The sequence below is a fragment of the Ursus americanus genome, chromosome 1 (genome assembly GCF_024610735.1).
Source record: "Ursus americanus isolate L20-20 chromosome 1, mUrsAme1.1.p, whole genome shotgun sequence".
NCBI lineage: Eukaryota > Metazoa > Chordata > Mammalia > Carnivora > Ursidae > Ursus > Ursus americanus.
In genome coordinates, this window is record NC_142127.1 from 47,858,141 (window position 1) to 47,876,864 (window position 18,724).

The 18,724-nt window shown below is 35.1% G+C and overlaps 2 protein-coding genes across 6 annotated transcripts in view; one reads left to right on the plus strand and one right to left on the minus strand.

Moving 5' to 3' along the window:
• The window catches only part of PPIG (peptidylprolyl isomerase G), a 48,333-nt gene extending 38,243 nt beyond the window's left edge, over positions 1-10,090 (plus strand). For all 4 annotated transcript variants that reach the window (XM_045780198.2, XM_045780199.2, XM_045780212.2 and 1 more), the window contains exons 12-14: positions 1,474-1,561; positions 4,031-4,167; positions 4,369-10,090. In XM_045780198.2, the coding sequence (XP_045636154.1) occupies positions 1,474-1,561; positions 4,031-4,167; positions 4,369-5,476 (1,333 nt within the window). In that variant the 3' untranslated portion in view covers positions 5,477-10,090. The remainder of the gene's footprint in view (positions 1-1,473; positions 1,562-4,030; positions 4,168-4,368) is intronic.
• Positions 10,091-11,395: 1,305 nt separating this feature from the next.
• CFAP210 (cilia and flagella associated protein 210) overlaps positions 11,396-18,724 on the minus strand; it is a 33,061-nt gene continuing 25,732 nt past the window's right edge. For both annotated transcript variants that reach the window (XM_045783776.2, XM_087861287.1), the window contains 2 exons: positions 18,450-18,614; positions 11,396-12,156 (listed from right to left, as the gene is read on the minus strand). In XM_045783776.2, the coding sequence (XP_045639732.2) occupies positions 11,815-12,156; positions 18,450-18,614 (507 nt within the window). In that variant the 3' untranslated portion in view covers positions 11,396-11,814. The remainder of the gene's footprint in view (positions 12,157-18,449; positions 18,615-18,724) is intronic.

Sequence of the window (18,724 nt, forward strand, 5' to 3'; positions counted from 1 at the left end):
ATGGGGGTTTTGTTTTGTTTTTTATTTTTTATTTTTTATTTTTTTTTAAGATTTTATTTATTCATTCGACAGAGATAGAGACAGCCAGCGAGAGAGGGAACACAAGCAGGGGGAGTGGGAGAGGAAGAAGCAGGCTCATAGTGGAGGAGCCTGATGTGGGGCTGGATCCAGAACGCCGGGATCACGCCCTGAGCTGAAGGCAGACGCTTAACCGCTGTGCCACCCAGGCGCCCTGTTTTGTTTTTTAAAGATGTTATTTATTTTAGAAAGAGAGTGTGTGCGCAAGCAGAAGGAGGGGTAGAGGGAGAGAATCTCAAGCAGACTCCCCACAGAGCACAGAGCCCAACAAGGGCTTGATCCCAGGGCCCTAAGATCATGACCTAAGTCGAAATCAGGAGTCAGATGCTTAACCCTACTGAGCCACGCAGGCGCCCCTGGAATAAGATAGTTATAAAACTATTTTCTTAGTGGCATACAGCCTATACTGAGCTATATGAGCTCTTCTGTGTTGATTTTCCTTAACACTGTCAAGTTAATTTCATCTTAAAAATGGTTATTTGATGGGGCGCCTGGGTGGCACAGCGGTTAAGCGCTTGCCTTCGGCTCAGGGCGTGATCCCGGCGTTCTGGGATCGAGCCCCACATCAGGCTCCTCTGCTATGAGCCTGCTTCTTCCTCTCCCACTCCCCCTGCTTGTGTTCCCTCTCTCGCTAGCTGTCTCTATCTCTGTCAAATAAATAAATAAAATCTTTAAAAAAAAAAATGGTTATTTGACAGTGTATCTCAGCACACAGCTGGCATTTGGGGGCAGAATAGTTCTTCATTCTCATGCATTACAAGATTTTAGCATTCTTACTCATCGTTCTAGGTACCAATAGCACTCTCTAGTCATTGACAGTTGAAAAATGCTCCCATACTTTTCCAGATACCTACTAGGAGTTGATAACATTGAAAACTACTGATTATGTATAAGATTTAAATTTATTCGTTTAGATCAGTAAAGCTATATTCTCCAGATTCATTTTTAATAAGTTGTTTAAATTTAATTCATTAATGTATGGTATATTTTATTAGTTTCAGAGGTAGAGTTTAGTGATTCGTCATTTGTATACCAACACCCAGTGCTCTTACATCAAGGAGTGCCCTCCTTAATGCCCATCACCCAGTTACCCCATCCCTCCAGCAACCCACAGTTTGTTTCCTATAGTTAAGAGTCTTTTATGGTTTGTCTCCCTCTCTGATTTCGTCTGATTTTATTCTTCCCTTTCTTCCCCTATGATCATCTGTCTTGTTTCTTAACTTCCACATATGAGTGAAATCATAAGATAATTGTCTTTCTCTGACTGACTTATTTCACTTAGTATAATACCCTCTAGTTCCATCCACATCATTGCAAATGGTAAGATTTCATTTTTTGATGACTAATATTCCTGTGTGTGTGTGTGTTTTTAATTTTCCCTTTGCTTCCTTCTAGTAATCCACCTAACTCCCAGCCTGCTTCATACCAGAGGCGACTTTTAGTTACTAGGTCTGGCAGGAAAATTAAAGGAAGAGGACCAAGGGTAGGTGATTCTTTTCCCAGAAATCTCAATAATATGGCATTTATCGTAAATAATTTTAGTGTTTCTTAAATATTGTTTTATACATAAGTAACTAAAATTTAGAGTAGATACAGATACTGAATTATATGTTCTCTTTTTATAGTAACTTCTCTGTGTTGGTACTTCCAAACTGAAAATACATGGGATGTTAATAGATTTTACATGTACGTGGTGTAAAATGAGATCAGCATCTTTCTTGTGCCTCCTTGTTACTTCCTGACCATTATATCTCTAATCTTGTTTAAAAATTAATAAAAATTAACCCTGTTCCTATATTTCATCCTCTTTCTCTTTACTGGATTCTCCCCATTGGAATATCTTCTTGTGTTTTCAAAACTTTTTAGAAATGTGGCTATACTTGGTATATTATTTCTTCTTACTCATTTCTAAACCATTTCAGTGCATCTTCTACCATTTGTTGGAAGTAGCACTTGCTGTATGGTTGGCTACATGTCACGAAATCGAGTGGCTTTGTCTTACTTAATCTCCTTCCTTGTAATACTCTTTCCACTTGCTTCTGTCATATTTTCTTTCTGTCTCTGGCCAGTCTATTTTGAATGTCCACTGCCATTTCACACTCTTACACCTGGCCTTTAATATAGTAGTACCTCAGGGTTCCAACTCTTCTAACTCTGCATATGTTCCTTGGGCAGTCTCATCACTCCCACAGCTTCAGTGTCTAACCTGTATGTTGATAAGTTTCAAATGCTCATTTGCTTTTCTAGTGCCAAGACTTACTGGACAGCCAGCTAGTTGCTTAACAGACACCTCAAACTCAGTGTATATAATGTTGAGCATAAGCACTTCCTCTTCAGACCTGATCCTCCTTTAGGTTCCTGCTCTTGCTGATAGATACCACCGCCTGTGCAGTTACTTGAAGCCCAAGAACCATTTTATTTCTTTCCTACCTTGTATATCTTATCCAACACCAAATCCCGTCATTTTAACCTTCTAAATACTTTGAAATCCATCTACTTCTCCAGTTCCACTCCCACCACCTTAATTCAATTTACCTTTGTATATTCTCTGAACTATAAATGGCCTCTTAACTGTTCTCATTGCAGTTCTCAAACTTTTTTGTCTTAGAATCTCTCTTTACACTCTTTTACACTTTTTTTTTCTTTCTAAATGTGGGACTTGAACTCACAACCTTGAGATCAAAACCTGTGCTGAAATCAAGTTGGATGCTTGACTGACCCACCCAGATGCCCCAGAATCTCTTTACACTCTTAAAAATTATCGAGGATTCAAAGGAGCTTTTGTGATATGGGTTATATCCATCGATATTTATAATTTTAGAAATTAAAACCAAGAACTATTTAAAATACAAAAATATATAAGCACACATTCCATTAGCTATGAAAGAAGAGATACTAAAATGTCATGTAGTCTGAAAAACTCAACTGTATAATAATGAAAGAGTGAAAGTGAAAAAGGCAAATAACATGATATAATGAAAATAGTTTTGACTTCACAGATCCCCTGAGTCTTGGGATCCCTAGACTACATTTTGAGAATCACTGATAGAGTTCTTTCTCTAAGCAGCATTCAGAATGGTCATTTAAAAGTGAGAATGTCATTCCTTTGCCATCAGTTGTAGGATAAATCCAGAATTGTTACATGGCCTATGAGACAAAATCTAGTCCTTGCTTACCTCATCAGTATTATCTAGTATTACTTTCCCTGGCAGTTTTTATCTTAAGCCATACTAATCTATCTTATGGTCATTTCTAAAAAGTGCGATGTTTTTTCCTGTCTCGAGACCTTCAAATAAGATATTTCTTATGCTTCACATATTCTTCCTTACGTTCTCTGAGCACCTGGTACTTCTGTTATGCTGATTTTAATTGTAACTGATTTGTGCTTGTGAATATCTGTGATTATATATCTAAGGGTTCTCGTAGCCTTATAGAATTCAGGTTTCAAAAGAGCAAAATTGAGATAAGTCTTGGCACACTAATGTTTCTGCAACACATGATAGAGCAGTTGGCCATTTCAAGAGCTGAGTAAATATTGGTTGAATAAATGAACATTATGCATTTACTCAGTTTTTCTCCTAATATGGGGTATTTGCTTTGAAACATCAAGAATACTTACTTCCAAATTGAAACTTGGCAACTTGTAAGTGTTCCTGTACCTGTTATGCTCCAGTAGCATCACTTAAGTAGGACAGTTCTGTAGAGAGGACATGGGTGGCTAGAGTTTGTGTGGTTAATGCTTTTTACTTGGAATTTATAGTATGAGTGAGTGTTCAAAGTATTTTTACCTCACTGGTTTCATACCTGAAAATTAGGAAATTTTATTTATTTTTAGAGGGTATAGAAATATCAGACATTTTATTTGAACCTAGAAATGTATAAGCTACAGCTATGATTGTAATGCTTTTGTATTTTTAGGAGGTTAATATTTTTCTCATTTTATTTTTTTAAGCGTTACCGAACTCCTTCTAGATCCAGATCAAGGGATCGTTTCAGACGTAGTGAAACTCCTCCACATTGGAGGCAAGAGATGCAGAGAGCACAAAGAATGAGGGTATCAAGTGGTGAAAGATGGATCAAAGGGGATAAGTAAGCTTTACCTATATTATTTCAAATGTAGTGACAAGTATTTTTGTTTTTACTTTTGTACATAAAGTTGTTTTATTTTTAGCCATTTCACTTGTTTCTGAATATTTTTTAAATATATGGAATACCATTTTGGCTAATAATGGACATCATGCTTTTTCTAATAAAATTTCCAAAAAGTGTTGTTTTCTCCTTATTTTTTAGGAGTGAGTTAAATGAAATAAAAGAAAATCAAAGAAGTCCAGTTAGAGTGAAAGAGAAAAAAGTAACTGATCACAGGCATGTGTCTGAGAGTCCAAACAGAAAAAATGAAAAGGAAAAGAAAGTTAAAGACCACAAATCTAACAGCAAAGAGAGAGACATCAGAAGAAACTCAGAAAAAGATGATAAGTATAATAAAAACAAAGTGAAGAAAAGGGCCAAATCTAAAAGTAGGAGTAAGAGCAAAGAGAAGTCAAAGAGTAAAGAGAGAGATACAAAGCATAATAGACATGAAGAAAAGAGGATGAGGTCAAGGAGTAAAGAAAGGGATCATGAGATTGTTAAAGAAAAAGAAAAGTCTGATTCTAAAGGAAAAGATCAGGAAAGGAGTAGAAGTAAAGAGAAGGCTAAACAGTTAGAATCAAAAAGTAGTGAGCATGAGCATAATAGAAGTAAGGAAAAGGATAGACGTGCACAGTCTAGAAGTAGAGAACGCGATATGACTAAAGGCAAGCACAGCTACAACAGTAGAACAAGGGAACGAAGCAGAAGTAGGGACAGGAGCAGAAGAGTACGATCTAGAAGCCATGACCGAGATCGCAGCAGAAGCAAGGAGTACCATAGATACAGAGAACAGGAGTACAGGAGAAGAGGAAGGTCACGAAGCCGAGAGAGAAGAGCAACACCGGGAAGATCAAGAAGTAAAGATAGGAGAAGGAGGAGGAGAGATTCACGGAGCTCAGAGAGAGAAGAAAGTCAAAGCAGAAACAAAGAAAAATATAGAAACCAAGACAGTAAGAGTTCACACAGAAAAGAAAATTCTGAGGCTGAGAAGAGAATGTACTCTAAAAATCGTGATCATAATAGCTCAAATAATAGGGAAAAAAAGGTTGATAGAGATCAAAGTCCATTCTCAAAAATAAAACAAAGTAGTCAGGACAATGAATTAAAGTTCTCCACATTGAAAAATAAGGAGGATGAGAAGACCAGAGCCTCAGAGGAAAAAGAAAACCAAAAATCAAAGGGTCAAGAAAATGACCACATACATGATAAAAATAAAAAATTTGATCATGAATCAAGCCCTGGAACAGATGAAGACAAAAGTGGATGAGTGAGTTGTGTAAACTTATTTCGATTCTGCTCAAATTTTAAGTTTTAGAGACTTGCTGATGAATCTCCTTTATGTTGTTTTCCATTTTCATTGTTTTTGGGTTTTATGTTTGTCTTTTTTTTTTTTAATGTGGACTTTATTGAGTTGATCTTTTGATAATCTGCAACCTGAATAATTTGTACTGCTAAAGTTTTAATAAACTTGAAATGAGAAAAACACTTTGGTGTAATACTGTGTGCTGTGTCTAACTAGTTCATGTATGCATTTTTGTGTTGCAACAATCAGCCAGTAGCAAATGTGCTATCTTACATCCCAGTTTGTGTGATCAGCCAGTTAAAAACAAGCATAACTGATTGTTGGAATACATTGTTACAGCAGCTTGTGTTTCTCATGATTAGAGTAATTTTAGAAGCCACTAGATAGAAGAAATCTTGTATCGATTTTCTGATTGCATTTAAATAGAGGCTGGCAGCAGCAGCAGCTTTTAATTAACACAGAAAAGCAGGATCCTAATAACTTGAGATCTTAAGTCATCACTTTTGATTTTATAGTAATTTGTGCTTTAAAATAGTTATTTATATTGTACTGCCTGTATTATTCTTTATAATTCCACTCATAGCTTGATTCATACTAATATTTTTCCTGCCTAGTTTTGTTTTACTTAACTGTCTACAAAAATAGTTGAGTACTTTTTTCAGTTGATGTACTGATTGAGTTTGACTTGCTGTTATACAGCATCTGACAGGAACTATACCTTGGAAGATCAGATTGTAATTCTCAGTTCTGTGTTGCTTTTCGTCTGAAGAGATGAAATTTTTGCTTTGGGGAACATTGTTTTATAATTATTATTATTACCTTTCTCCAAAATGAAGATATTTTTCTCACTAAAACATACCACTTGTGCAGGTCTTTAAGTTAGATTCTAAAAATTGTTAGTATTGACATACTAACTTCCAAGATTTCTCTTTTGGCCACTGATCTATATAGAGTTGAGTGTTAACTCTGCATGGTTCTTGTTTTGGTTTTGTTTTTTTAACTTGAGCTAACTTCTCTCTCATAGTTGTGCGTTTCAAATGGCAAGAAAATGCATCTTTTCTATATATGTATCACAATAGGGTATAGCATGTTTATGACTCTGGTTTATTTCTATTCAGATGGCTTTATACCATTACTGTTAACATTATTTTAGCTTGGCATGTGCAACATAGCCACATAGAGTAGAGTAGAAAGTTGCAAAATTTGATAGCTTATGGAGTTAAACAGTAAAAGATACCCAAAGTCCATTTAGAATTTTGTGTGTTGTATATTGCTATTTTTGTGATGTGTGGCCTTTTTTCCTGTAATTTCTCTTCTAAATAAAATATTGAACATCCAGCAAACACAAAACCTGCCTCATTTGAGAAGAAATTTCAGAATTCCAATTAATAGTAGACTTTAAGAGTGTTTTGTACTTTCATATTTGTCAGTGTAGTGTCAACTCTTACCAAGGTAGCTTCTTGGTAAACCCAGTAACTACTCAGTGCTGTTTGTACTGAGCAAAGCAGTGCTTAACATAATACTTCCCATTATTGATTAATACAGTAATGAACATTTGGCATTGTGGTAGCTATTGTAACAAATAATAGGTAATGATTATAAGATTGTTTGGAATATCCTGAAGCAAATAATCCACAATGAAGTCTTTCTAAATTTTTTTTCCTGATGATAAAAGTGGTAGATGTTTATGATAATCTGGGGTGATTGATACCTTAGAGACTTTGACCACAAACCTACTTTAGGGATGATTGAGTCTTGAGTTCCCAAGCTATATAATCTGTTACATATTTTAAATTAGTTATTTTCTTTAAATTCAGTAAATTGCATTTTAAAAATATCTGTTACAGACTATTTGAGCTTCAAGAAAGGTGCTATTTAAGAAAGTGGTTTTTTTGTTGTTTTTGTGTTTTTTTTTTTTTACTATAACAATAAAAAAAAAAACCCATGCTAAGTAAAAATACTTAACATGTCGTCTGATCACAGAGCTATATCTACTAAGAATTATAGATAAGTAATGGTAGGGAAAAAAATTTAGCAATTTCTATAAGTAGTATTCTCCTGTTCTGGTTATCAAAAGAGCAACTCCATGCTAAACATTTATAGACATTTAAAAACTTAGTTTTTACAGTAGAACAGATATGGTGAAGAAATTGAGATAAAAGATGACAATCAGCTAGATTTTATTTTCAGAATAAAAACATTCAGAAAGTAAACAGCATTAACTGTACCTCAAGTCTGCCTTTGCATCTGAAATAGCACATAGCTCAAACAGTCCTTTTATTGCATTTTTAATAGTTGCGCCACCTTTAGCTTTTACTTTGAATATACTCTTTCCTGAAAGCTGGCTCTTTCCTGTCAAATTGATTTTATAGTATATCTGAGCGTACGGTTTACCTCAAACTACCTTTGGCTTCATATCCTCTAAAGATATTTAATTGGTTTATTTTATTGTTTGGCAATATCTGAGATTTTTTTTCATGATTATTTCATTCTTTTGGGGGGTAAGCCATCTGCTACAGAAACTGACACTACAGAGAGATTAATGTTGATGAGCAGTAGAGAATCTACTGGGTTGCTTTAAAGTATTTTTAAATTACAGTTAATGAGTTCATAGAGATTGTAATTTCTAATAAGAGTTCCTTAAAGCCCTCACAGAAGTTTCAAAGACTTTGATAAATCTATCTTTGCACAAGTGTGATACTGATTAATACTGGCTTTGCTGAATGGCCTTTGATTCTTGTACCCAGTGAAAGGTATGAAACTGAAAAGTAAACATTTCTAATATTATGGACAGGAACACATTGCGTTTCTGGTATTTTGAGTAGTGATATTAAAGGAGAGTTTTAATTTCTTTTCAGTTAGTATATGGAACAAGTTAGTATTTTCTCCTTTTTTAGTAGCTCACTGTGCTTTAATCAAGGTGGCAGTTGTTTTTCATCACACTTTGAACCTTTTATAATAAATTTCTATAGAAACTTGTTCCCTTTACCTTCACTGGAAGGTACTTTAAATATACACCATATATAGTTGATGGTTATAAAGAAACAAAATGGGTATTTTCCTGTCTTCTTTTGGTCATGTTTACTATAATTATTCAGTTTAGTATTCATACATTTACAGTTGAATAAACTCCGAGGATTGTAGATTTATAACCTGTTTATTGTGAAAAGATGTTTTGTTACAGTACTTGTTTTAAAAATTGATAAACTCCGTGAAGTGCAGCATTGGCTGACACCTGCCGATAGCGGGTTTCCCAGCTAGCTACCTTTAAGGGATTCAGACAAATGCAAACTCTGGCCTGTGGTGTGACACAAAAAGTAAATATTAAAAGAGAAATCACATAAATAAAAATCCATCAGCAAGGTTGGAGAAGGGAGTTGTTGAGGGGTTTTGTTTGTTTTTAAGCATAGGAGAAAGTTGGGTTAAGTTGTGTTTCTGCTTTCTTTTTTCTTTTTTAAAGCAAATTCCTGTGTTACCAAAAGCCCATGCTGTATATTTTGTTTCTGTTTTGTGTGTTTCTAGTACTTTGAAGGATTGATAAATGAATTGATTATTTGTATGTGGGGATATTAAAAGTTGTGGCTGCTTTCTTTGTGGAAGGGAAAAATTCAAATGAAGTTAATGCACTTCTTTTCCTAGCTCAAAAGTCACTGTGATGTATATTTTTTTAATGAAATTTAGGAATAAAGCTGTTGTCACAATTGTATAATTAGTTTCAAATGCTGCTTCTCTTATCATTAGTCTAGTAACTGTTAAAACTGTTTTCTGCAAACTGCATTTTACAGAATTTAAACTCTGAAACTATCAACTTTTATAGTTAAACATTGTATTAAATAAACTATAACAGTTTGTTTTGTATTTTTAAAATTACTGTTGTATTAGTTATTCAACCTTTATTTTTATTAAAAGCTAAATAATGAAGATAAAACAACTAAAATATACTTTTATTTTACCCATGGGGATATAGAATTTGTATTAGGAAAAACTGAGCAAAGAGTTTAACAATACTGAGCTTCTCTAGCAATTTAGTCAGCAGTGATGATTTCCAGAAGGTTTGGAGATAAATTCTAGTGTAAATGTTTAATCATAATGTTTCAGATTACAATGTGTCTTTTGCCTCAGCAAACTTAAGGTTAGATTTGGAATTTGCATTACTGTCTACTGGAATGCTACCATTTGCTTTTTAATTCCTCCAAATTTCTCAGCATTGGGAACACTGTATTATATCCTGTGCCTGCCAGTTTTAATATAACACTTAACATTGTAAAGCCATATAGATGTTAATTGACTTGTAAAACAAGTTGTCTAGTTTTTGGTTTCTTGTTTGGTTTCATTTTTATTTAAATTAGATATATTTAGGGAAAATGCACCAACATGAAAGTTAGTCACTGAAAATATATATGGTTAGATAAAAATGTTCTGACCATTCAGTGGTTTGTATGTGTTAAGAGGTGATATTAAATTCTCAAATCCTGGAGTGTTTTTAAATGCTTTATTTAGCCAGGAGAATATGTAAAATGTGAGTGCTTCATATGGACTGTGTAAATTAATTGTGTATTAAAATACTTTTAGTATCAATTTGCTTTTTCTATTTTCATTGCTTTTTAGACTTCCTTCTTAAACATATTTCCCAACCTAATACTGTTACTTTCTTTTTATTTTTAAGTGATGATTGATAATTTTTACACCTTTCCCCCCTCAATGCCCAAATATATATCTTAGCTACACATTTATTTATTTTTTAAAGGAGTTCTTTTATTTTTAAAAAATATTTTATTTGAGAGAGCACAAGTGGGTAGGGGGAGGGCAGAGGAAGAAACAGACTTCCCACTGAGCAGGGAGCCCAGGGATCACGGGGCTCAATCCCAGGGATCACGACATGAGTAGAAGGCTGGTGCTTGACCGACTGAGCCACCCAGGCACCCTTAGCCACACATTTTAGCTATGGATTTGTTATCATATTGGCAGATTACAACAGTTGTGTTTCCACTGTTCTGAGTGCCTTGCAACTCAGTTGTTTTCACTCAATTGTTTTGTGATTAATTTTAAAACTTTGCATAGCCCTTTTGTTTTTAATGTGCTTGACTCTATTAGAAAGACCAGCCCAATTGAAAGTAATACAATGAAACTGTTTACGTAAGGGAAGAAAAGTAGTGATGTCTTTAATATTTTATGTTCTTCACTTGGATAAGTTGGTTGTAAAACATTTATGGAATTAACCATTTTGTAGAAACATGTTTCCTGTTCTGTAATTTGAAGATAGCTTCATCACCCCCAAATAATGTATAGTACTTTCTAAAACAATTTAAAGAAAAAAAAAGATACATGGCAGAGGTTCCCTGACTTTATTAGTTCATTTAGTTCATATTTCATATATGAACCTCTGCATCGGGGTAATTTTTAATATGGTGGCAACCCTAGGCCAAAAGAACTGAACAATTTAGTAGCCCTGTGAAAAAGGAAAATAACCTGTATTTACTCTTAAACACAGTCACCAATGGGATGTGTGAAACTTAGTTATTGTACAAGTCAAAACTTGGAGTCAGGTTGGATGCAGTCACCTGTGTATCAAGTTGCTCATATAACTGCTTGTAGAAAAATTACTTCAAGTAACTCGAAAACAGTAATTTGCACATGTCTAGCCAGATACACTCTACAAAATAAACCACAAGTCGTACACTCCGTAATCCTGTTATTAGTAATAATATTGGTAGTGTTGTTTGAAACTAAAAAGTACTGAAGGATAATTAATGTAAACTGCTGATGAGAAAAATACTTCCAATGGAATATTATTCAACTATAAAAAGGAACAAAGTACTGGTAATAGTACAACATGGATGAAACCTGAAAATAACTAAATGAAATAGGCCAGACACAAAAGGCCACGGTATGATTCCATTTAATTATATGAAACATCCCAAATAGGCAAATCCATAGAGACGAAGTGGTTGCCGGAGACTGTGGAGAGGAAGGGGACATGGGAGGTGACTGCTTAGGTACAGGGTTTCCCTTTGGAGCAATGAAACATTCTGGAACTAGATATGGTAATGGTGGTACAATATTATTGCTATTATTAATGCTACTGAATACATATTTTTAAAGGCTAAAACTACATTATGTTGTGTATGTATAATCAAAGGGCTTTATTAAACTTTGGTAGTGAAGAATCCATTAGATCAGACATAATTGCACTTAGATGAAGAGCAGCTTTATTAACAAATTATAAGCATAAAATTCATTTACTTGTAGCTCACAATATTAGCTACAACTTAGTCTTCTCAATCTTAAAAATAAACTTTTTTCTACCATGTAAAACCTAGCCTTCCCTTAGACTTTTGAAAATTATGTTTTGATCCCTGAGAGTTATAAAAAGGGAGCTGGACTCCAGTGACATCATTTGCCTGATAACTGGGTCTTAATCCACCTCTGTCCACAAAAACTGGTCCACGGCCACCTCCATGTCCTTCCCGTACGGCTTTTACAAGAGGATAAATGTATTTATTTGTTGATTCAGATTCCAGTTCAATTACTTCTCTGGCATAATCCTGAAATTCCTTCTCCTTTTCAGCCACAAGAGCTTCAGTAAGTCTGCAATACTCTAATTCTGCTTGTTTTTCTTGCTTTGCATTAAATTTATTTTTGGCCTATTTGGGAAAGAAAGAAAATGCAATTTCATATTGGTAAGATCAATTTTCTAAATATACATAGGATTTTAAGTTGTAGATAGAATTCTCTAAACTCACTAATAGGTGACAAGTTCTGCTTTAACTACACTTGACCCTTGAACAACATGGCGGTTAGGGACGCCAACCCCTGGTACGGTAAAGAGTTCATGTATAACTTTTGACTCTGCAAAACTTCTAATAGCTTACTGTTGACCAGAAGGCTTACTGATAACATAATGTTGACATATTTTATATGGATATACATATTATATGCTGCATTCTTAAAATAATACCTCTTTCTTAATTGGGGGGGGAGCGTGTTTCTAGGCTATGTGGTTCATCTCCAAGTTTTTTCAAATGATAGCAAATCTCTAAAAAGTTTTCCAATGTATGTTTTGAAAAATGTGTAAGTAGACCCCCGCGGTTCAAGCCTGTATTGTTCAAGGGGCATCTGTATATACTATAATTTCAGAAACTCCCATGATTCTCACAGTAGTATGCGCCAAGCAGTGCTCAGTGAAACTTAATAGCCTTATGCAATAACGTATCTTCCAACAAACAATATAACAAAGTAGTTAAAAGCATGAACTTAAGGTAAAAATTAAATAACTGAGTTTGGAATCCTGTTTCTACCATTTGTGAAAATGTGTACTTTGGCAGGTATAGAAGATGTACCATCACTGCCTCCAACCAACCCACTATTTTTTTTTTAATCTCTACACAAGAGATGTGGGGCTCAAACTCATGACCCTGCGATCAAGAGTTGCATGTTCTTCCAACTGAGCCAGCCAGGTTCTCCCCCTCATCTGCTATTCTGAAATCCACTGTTCTAAGTCAGTCCAATATACCATGTGATTCAGCCAAATAATATTAAATCAGCAGTGAATATCTGAACTAAATTAAACCAATTACATTTTCTTTTCCCAGGAACTTGAAGTTGTAGCAAGTGACATTTATCAATGTAGGTTGGTTGACCTGGAACTGGGTGGAGTAAGTACTCTAAGCAATTTACCTATATCTCATAATTTTTTTCTTTTAACTCTTTATATTTGCAAAAACATTGTTCTTTTAACTGATTTTATGAGGTGATTTTAATGAGGTCTGATTGACAACTTTTTGTCTTGCAGCATTTTAAGAAATGCTGAGTTTGAGTTTGTCGAAAATTGATTTTGTCTACTTTTCTTTAATACTTATGAAAATATTTTCCTAAATCAGTAACCAACACTTCAGTATAAAAGAGCCCAAACCTGATAACTACTGTACATTGAAATTTATTAAAAAAATAGAGCAACCATAACATATTAAATACCAAAATTTTTTGGTATTTAGCTCAAATTCAATTCAAATTAATTCAAATACAATTCAAAATTAAGGTTTATGTGCTGGAAAAAAAAAGGCTTATTTGCTATTTGTTGAATTGGTAATACAGTATCAGGAGTTTGAAAAAGTAGAAAATGATCTTCAAAAAGATTGAGAAAATCCAAAAAAGCTAAAACCACTCTCATAAAAGGTAAAATGATATAATTTGGGAACTTACAGAGCAACTAGGATATGTTTATTTGATAGCAATTTGTGGAAAGATTTTAAGGAAGCAAGGAGAAACATCAGAAGTACAGAAAGGAAGTGACAAGGGAAGGGAAGGATTATCATAATGGATCATATGATTGATGCCTCAATTTTGATTACATTAAGCATAAATAGATTTATAAAGAAACTTTTTAAAAAATATTGTTTTAAATTACTAAAAATTATAACAGATGGGCATAAAGTAACAAGCATCTTTAGAAGATGCTAGAGAGCTAATTATTTTTTTTAATGATTTTTTATTATATTATGTTAGTCACCATACAGTACATCCCCGGTTTCCGATGTAAAGTTCAATGATTCATTAGTTGCGTATAACACCCAGTGCACCATGCAATACGTGCCCTCCTTACTACCCATCACCGGTCTATCCCATTCCCCCACCCCCCTCCCCTCTGAGGCCCTCAGTTTGTTTCTCATAGTCCATAGTCTCTCATGCTTCATTCCCCCTTCTGATTACCCCCCCTTTCTTTATCCCTTTCTTCCCCTACCGATCTTCCTAGTTCTTATGTTCCATAGATGAGAGAAATCCTATGATAATTGTCTTTCTCTGCTTGACTTATTTCACTTAGCATTATCTCCTCCAGTGCCGTCCATGTTGCAGCAAATGTTGAGAAATCGTTCTTTCTGATAGCTGAGTAATATTCCATTGTATATATGGACCACATCTTCTTAATCCAGTCATCCGTTGAAGGGCATCTCGGCTCCTTCCACAATTTAGCTATTGTGGACAATGCTGCTATGAACATTGGGGTGCATATGGCCCTTCTCTTCACTACGTCTGTATCTTTGGGGTAAACACCCAGTAGTGCAATGGCTGGGTCATAGGGTGAGAGCTAATTATTTTTAATACTGGGAAATGAAAGGATCAAGTATTTATGTTTTCTTTAAAAACCGTACCTCAGGGAAACCAAATTGATCACGAAAAGCTCTTTGAAGACTTGATCAAATGAGTAAGAAGAAATGAGAGAATATCAATATCTTGCCACCTCATGAACTAAGAGATCTAGGCAATAATCATCAAAGGCTATTCATGTCACAGAAAGTGACAACAGTCACCATGTGCCTTCTGATGGAAGTATACAACACCACATAAGAGGAATTTTCACCAAAAGATTTGAACCTGAATCTGACCTAAACTAGATTGTACCTGAAATGCAGGAAACATAATAAGCTACACAATAGGGGTTCAACCACAAAAATCCAGACTGTAGTAATTCCAGAAGACAAACCCTGTAAACCAGTAAAACCCCTCAACAAGTAAATTGCAAAACAAACAATAAAGACAAAAAGGGAAAACTTAAGACAAAAAGAGAAGATAGGGTGGTGGAGGAGTGTTAGGTAAGAGACTTTAAAGATCAACCAAATAGAATACATGAACCTTATTTGATCCTGATTAAAACAAACTAAGGGGTGCCTGGCTGGCTTAGTCCATAAAGCATGTACTCTTGATCTCAGGATCTTGAGTTCAAGCCCCACATTGGGCATGAAGTCTACTTAAAAAGAAAAAAAAAATTTTTTTAACCAACAAACTAAAAAAATATGAGATAATTTAAAGGAAATTTAAACACTGAATATTAATTGGTTTAGATGTAATAATGGAATTGTGATTATATAAATTTGTAAAGAGTCCCTGAGTTTGAGAGCTACATACTTAAATATACATTAATAAAATGGTATCTGGGATTTGCTTCGAAATAATATGGCAGATCCTACTTCTGGCCATGGCTACATGAGGAAGCTGGCCATTTCCCCTCTACAAAAAAAAACAAGTATTATTTAAAATTATTGAAATTCCCATTTCAAAGCACTATTAAGTGACCATGTGTAAGCAACTACTTGAGAAATGTGCTTTCATGAAAAACTGCTACTAAATCAGGTAAGAACTGTATTCCTCCAGCTCAGGTGGTGAAAACTTGCATATGTGCTGGACAGTGATGGCAGATTCCATTTGGATTGAGTAGCAAAGCAGCTAGAAATTTAAGGGGGGAGATTCTGGAAGTGAGATGAGCACAGAAGTTCTGAAATAATAAACTCTTATCATCATAATAAACTACACATTCACACAAGAGACCCCAGGGACTTTAGCAAAAATTAAAAGCCTGGAGGAAATTGTAAATTTGCTGTTCTTAGGAATAACATCCTCAACCCACACATAGCTTGTGTGGCAGGGGTAAAAGAATTATTGTCTTAACATCACTGAACTGAACATAAACTCCACCCACATTATTGGTTGACTGTCAAACAAACTGTCAAATCTGCTGAAAGCCAAAAATAAAGAGAAATTTTTGAAACCAGCAAGAGAAAAATGATGCATCACATTTAGGGTACTGAACAGCAGATTGCTAATGGTAAGCAATGAAGGCCAGAAGATGATGGAACAATATATTCAAAAGGCTGGGAAGGAATGATATCCAGTAATTTTATACCCAATGAAATGAAGACAAAGACATTTCCACAAATACATAAACTGAAGTAATTTATTCCTAACCTACCTGTGCTATGAAACATGCTAAAGGAAGTCTTCAGGCTGAACAGAAATGGCCAATAAACATGAAAAGATGCTCAATATCACTAATCATTAGGGAAATGCAGGTGAAAACCACAAGTGAAATCCACTTCAAACCTATTATGATGGCTATTATAAACAACAACAAAACCGTCAACAACAAACCCAGAACACAACAAATGTTGAGTATTCAGGGAAATTGAAACCCTTGAATATTGCTGGTGGGAATGTTAAATGGTACAGCTTTATAGAAAACACAGTACAGTCATTCAAGGGGCACCTGGGTGGCTCAGTTGGTTAAGTGTCTGACTCTTGATTTCGGCTCAGGTCACGATCTCAGGGTTGTGGGATTGAGCCCTGGGTAGGGCTCCATGTCCAGTGTGGAGTCTGCTTGGGATTCTCTCTCTCCCTCTGCCCCTTCCCCTGCTTGCAATCTTTCTCTCTCAAAATAAATAAAATCTTTAAAAAAAAAAATAGTACAGTGGTTCTTTAAAAAGTTAAGCCTAGGATTACCATATGATCTGGCAATTCTTTTTTTTTTTTTAAGATTTTATTTATTTATTTGACAGAGATAGAGAAAGCCAGCGAGAGAGGGAACACAAGCAGGGGGAGTGGGAGAGGAAGAAGCAGGCTCATAGTGGAGGAGCCTGATGTGGGGCTCGATCCCAGAACGCCGGGATCACGCCCTGAGCCGAAGGCAGACACTTAACGACTCTCACTCAGGCGCCCCTGATCTGGCAATTCTATTTCTGTGTATATAGACAAAAGAATTGAAAGCAGGACTTAACAGATGTTTGTATACCAATATCCACAGAAGCATTATTCACAATAGCCAAAAGATGGAAACAACTCAAATGTCCACTGATGAATGGTTGTATAAACAAAATGGGGTCTATACATACAATGGAATATTATTCAGCCTTAATAAAAAAGGAAATTCTGACATATGCTGCAACATGGATGAGTCTTGAAGACATTATGCCAAGTAAAATAGTGTAGATACAAAAGGATAAATATGATTCCACTAATATGAGGTACCTGGAATATTCAAATTCATAGAGACAGAAAGTAGAATAGTGGTGACAAGGACCTAGGGGAAAGGGAATGAAAAGGTACAGAATTTCAGTTTAGGATGATGAAAAAGTTATGGAGATGGATAGTGGTGATAGTAAATGCACGTACTGGCCCTGAACTGGTACACTGAAAAATGGTTAAAATGGCAAATTTTATGTATATTCTACCGTATTAAAAAAAAAATGTTAAAACACAATAATAAGAAAACAACCCAGGGGTGCTTGGGTGGCTCAGTCACCTTCAGCTTAGGTCATGATCCCAGGGTTCTGGGATGGAGCCCATATCAGACTCCCTGCTCAGCGGGAAGTCTGCTTCCTCTCACTCTGCTGTTCGCCCTGCTTGTACTCTCTCTCACTCTCTCAAATAAATAAAATCTTAAAAAAAAAAACACAAAACCCAAACAACCCAATTGAATAATTGGCAAAGGATTTGAATACACCCTTCATAAAAGAAGGCTCACAAATGTCTATACAGGACATGAAAAGATGTTCAAAATCTTTAGTCATTAGGGAAATACAGAACAACACCATGAGATATCACTGCACTGGAAATAGTTAAAATTAAAGGATAACAAAAACAAATGTTGAGGATGTGGAATAATTTGTCCTCGCATATGTTACTGGTAGGAATGGAAAATGGTATAGCCATTTTGGAAAACAGTTTTAAGTCATAAATGACCGGATGCCAGGTCCTCTATATGTGTTCTAAAATCTCTGGTACCCCTATCACCCCAACTCTGAAACCTATGAGATCCCAATCAACATAATCTCTGGGCTACAGTATAAAGGGGAAAAAAGTAGAGTGAAGAAGATAAGCATCATGGCCTGCCATATGCATTTGCATTTTCTTTAATATTTACTAAAGCACAATGGACACTGAAGAAGGATAAATATTTGTGCAAAAGACATAAACCTAGTACGGGAACTTCAATACAGATAAAAAGAAATTAACTCTTCATATTTTTTATATCTTTTATTGTGTCATAACCATAATGATCATTTGATCTTATTTGACAGAGGAAACCACCTGGGAAACAGAAAACTAGCATGAACTCTACATTACATATTTACTGTTAAAGTAAGTATAAAATTTAAGAATAATTTACCATTTGCTGAATATGAGCATCTCGAACTTCTTGACGTTCTTTATCAGCTTTGCGTTTTTTCTCCTTTTCATGCTCCTGGAAAATCCGATCTGCTTCTATGATAGCCAGCAATTGTTCTTTAGCCTCTAGTTTCCTCTGTCTTTCTTCTTCCTCTTTATTTTTCAGCTAGATGTTAAAAGCCAAAGGGGAAGTTAGAAAGTTCCAAGCAGAAAGCCAGGAGCAATGCAAGGGCAGAAGTTACATGCACCTGGGCTGATTCCCACACAGTGAGTTTA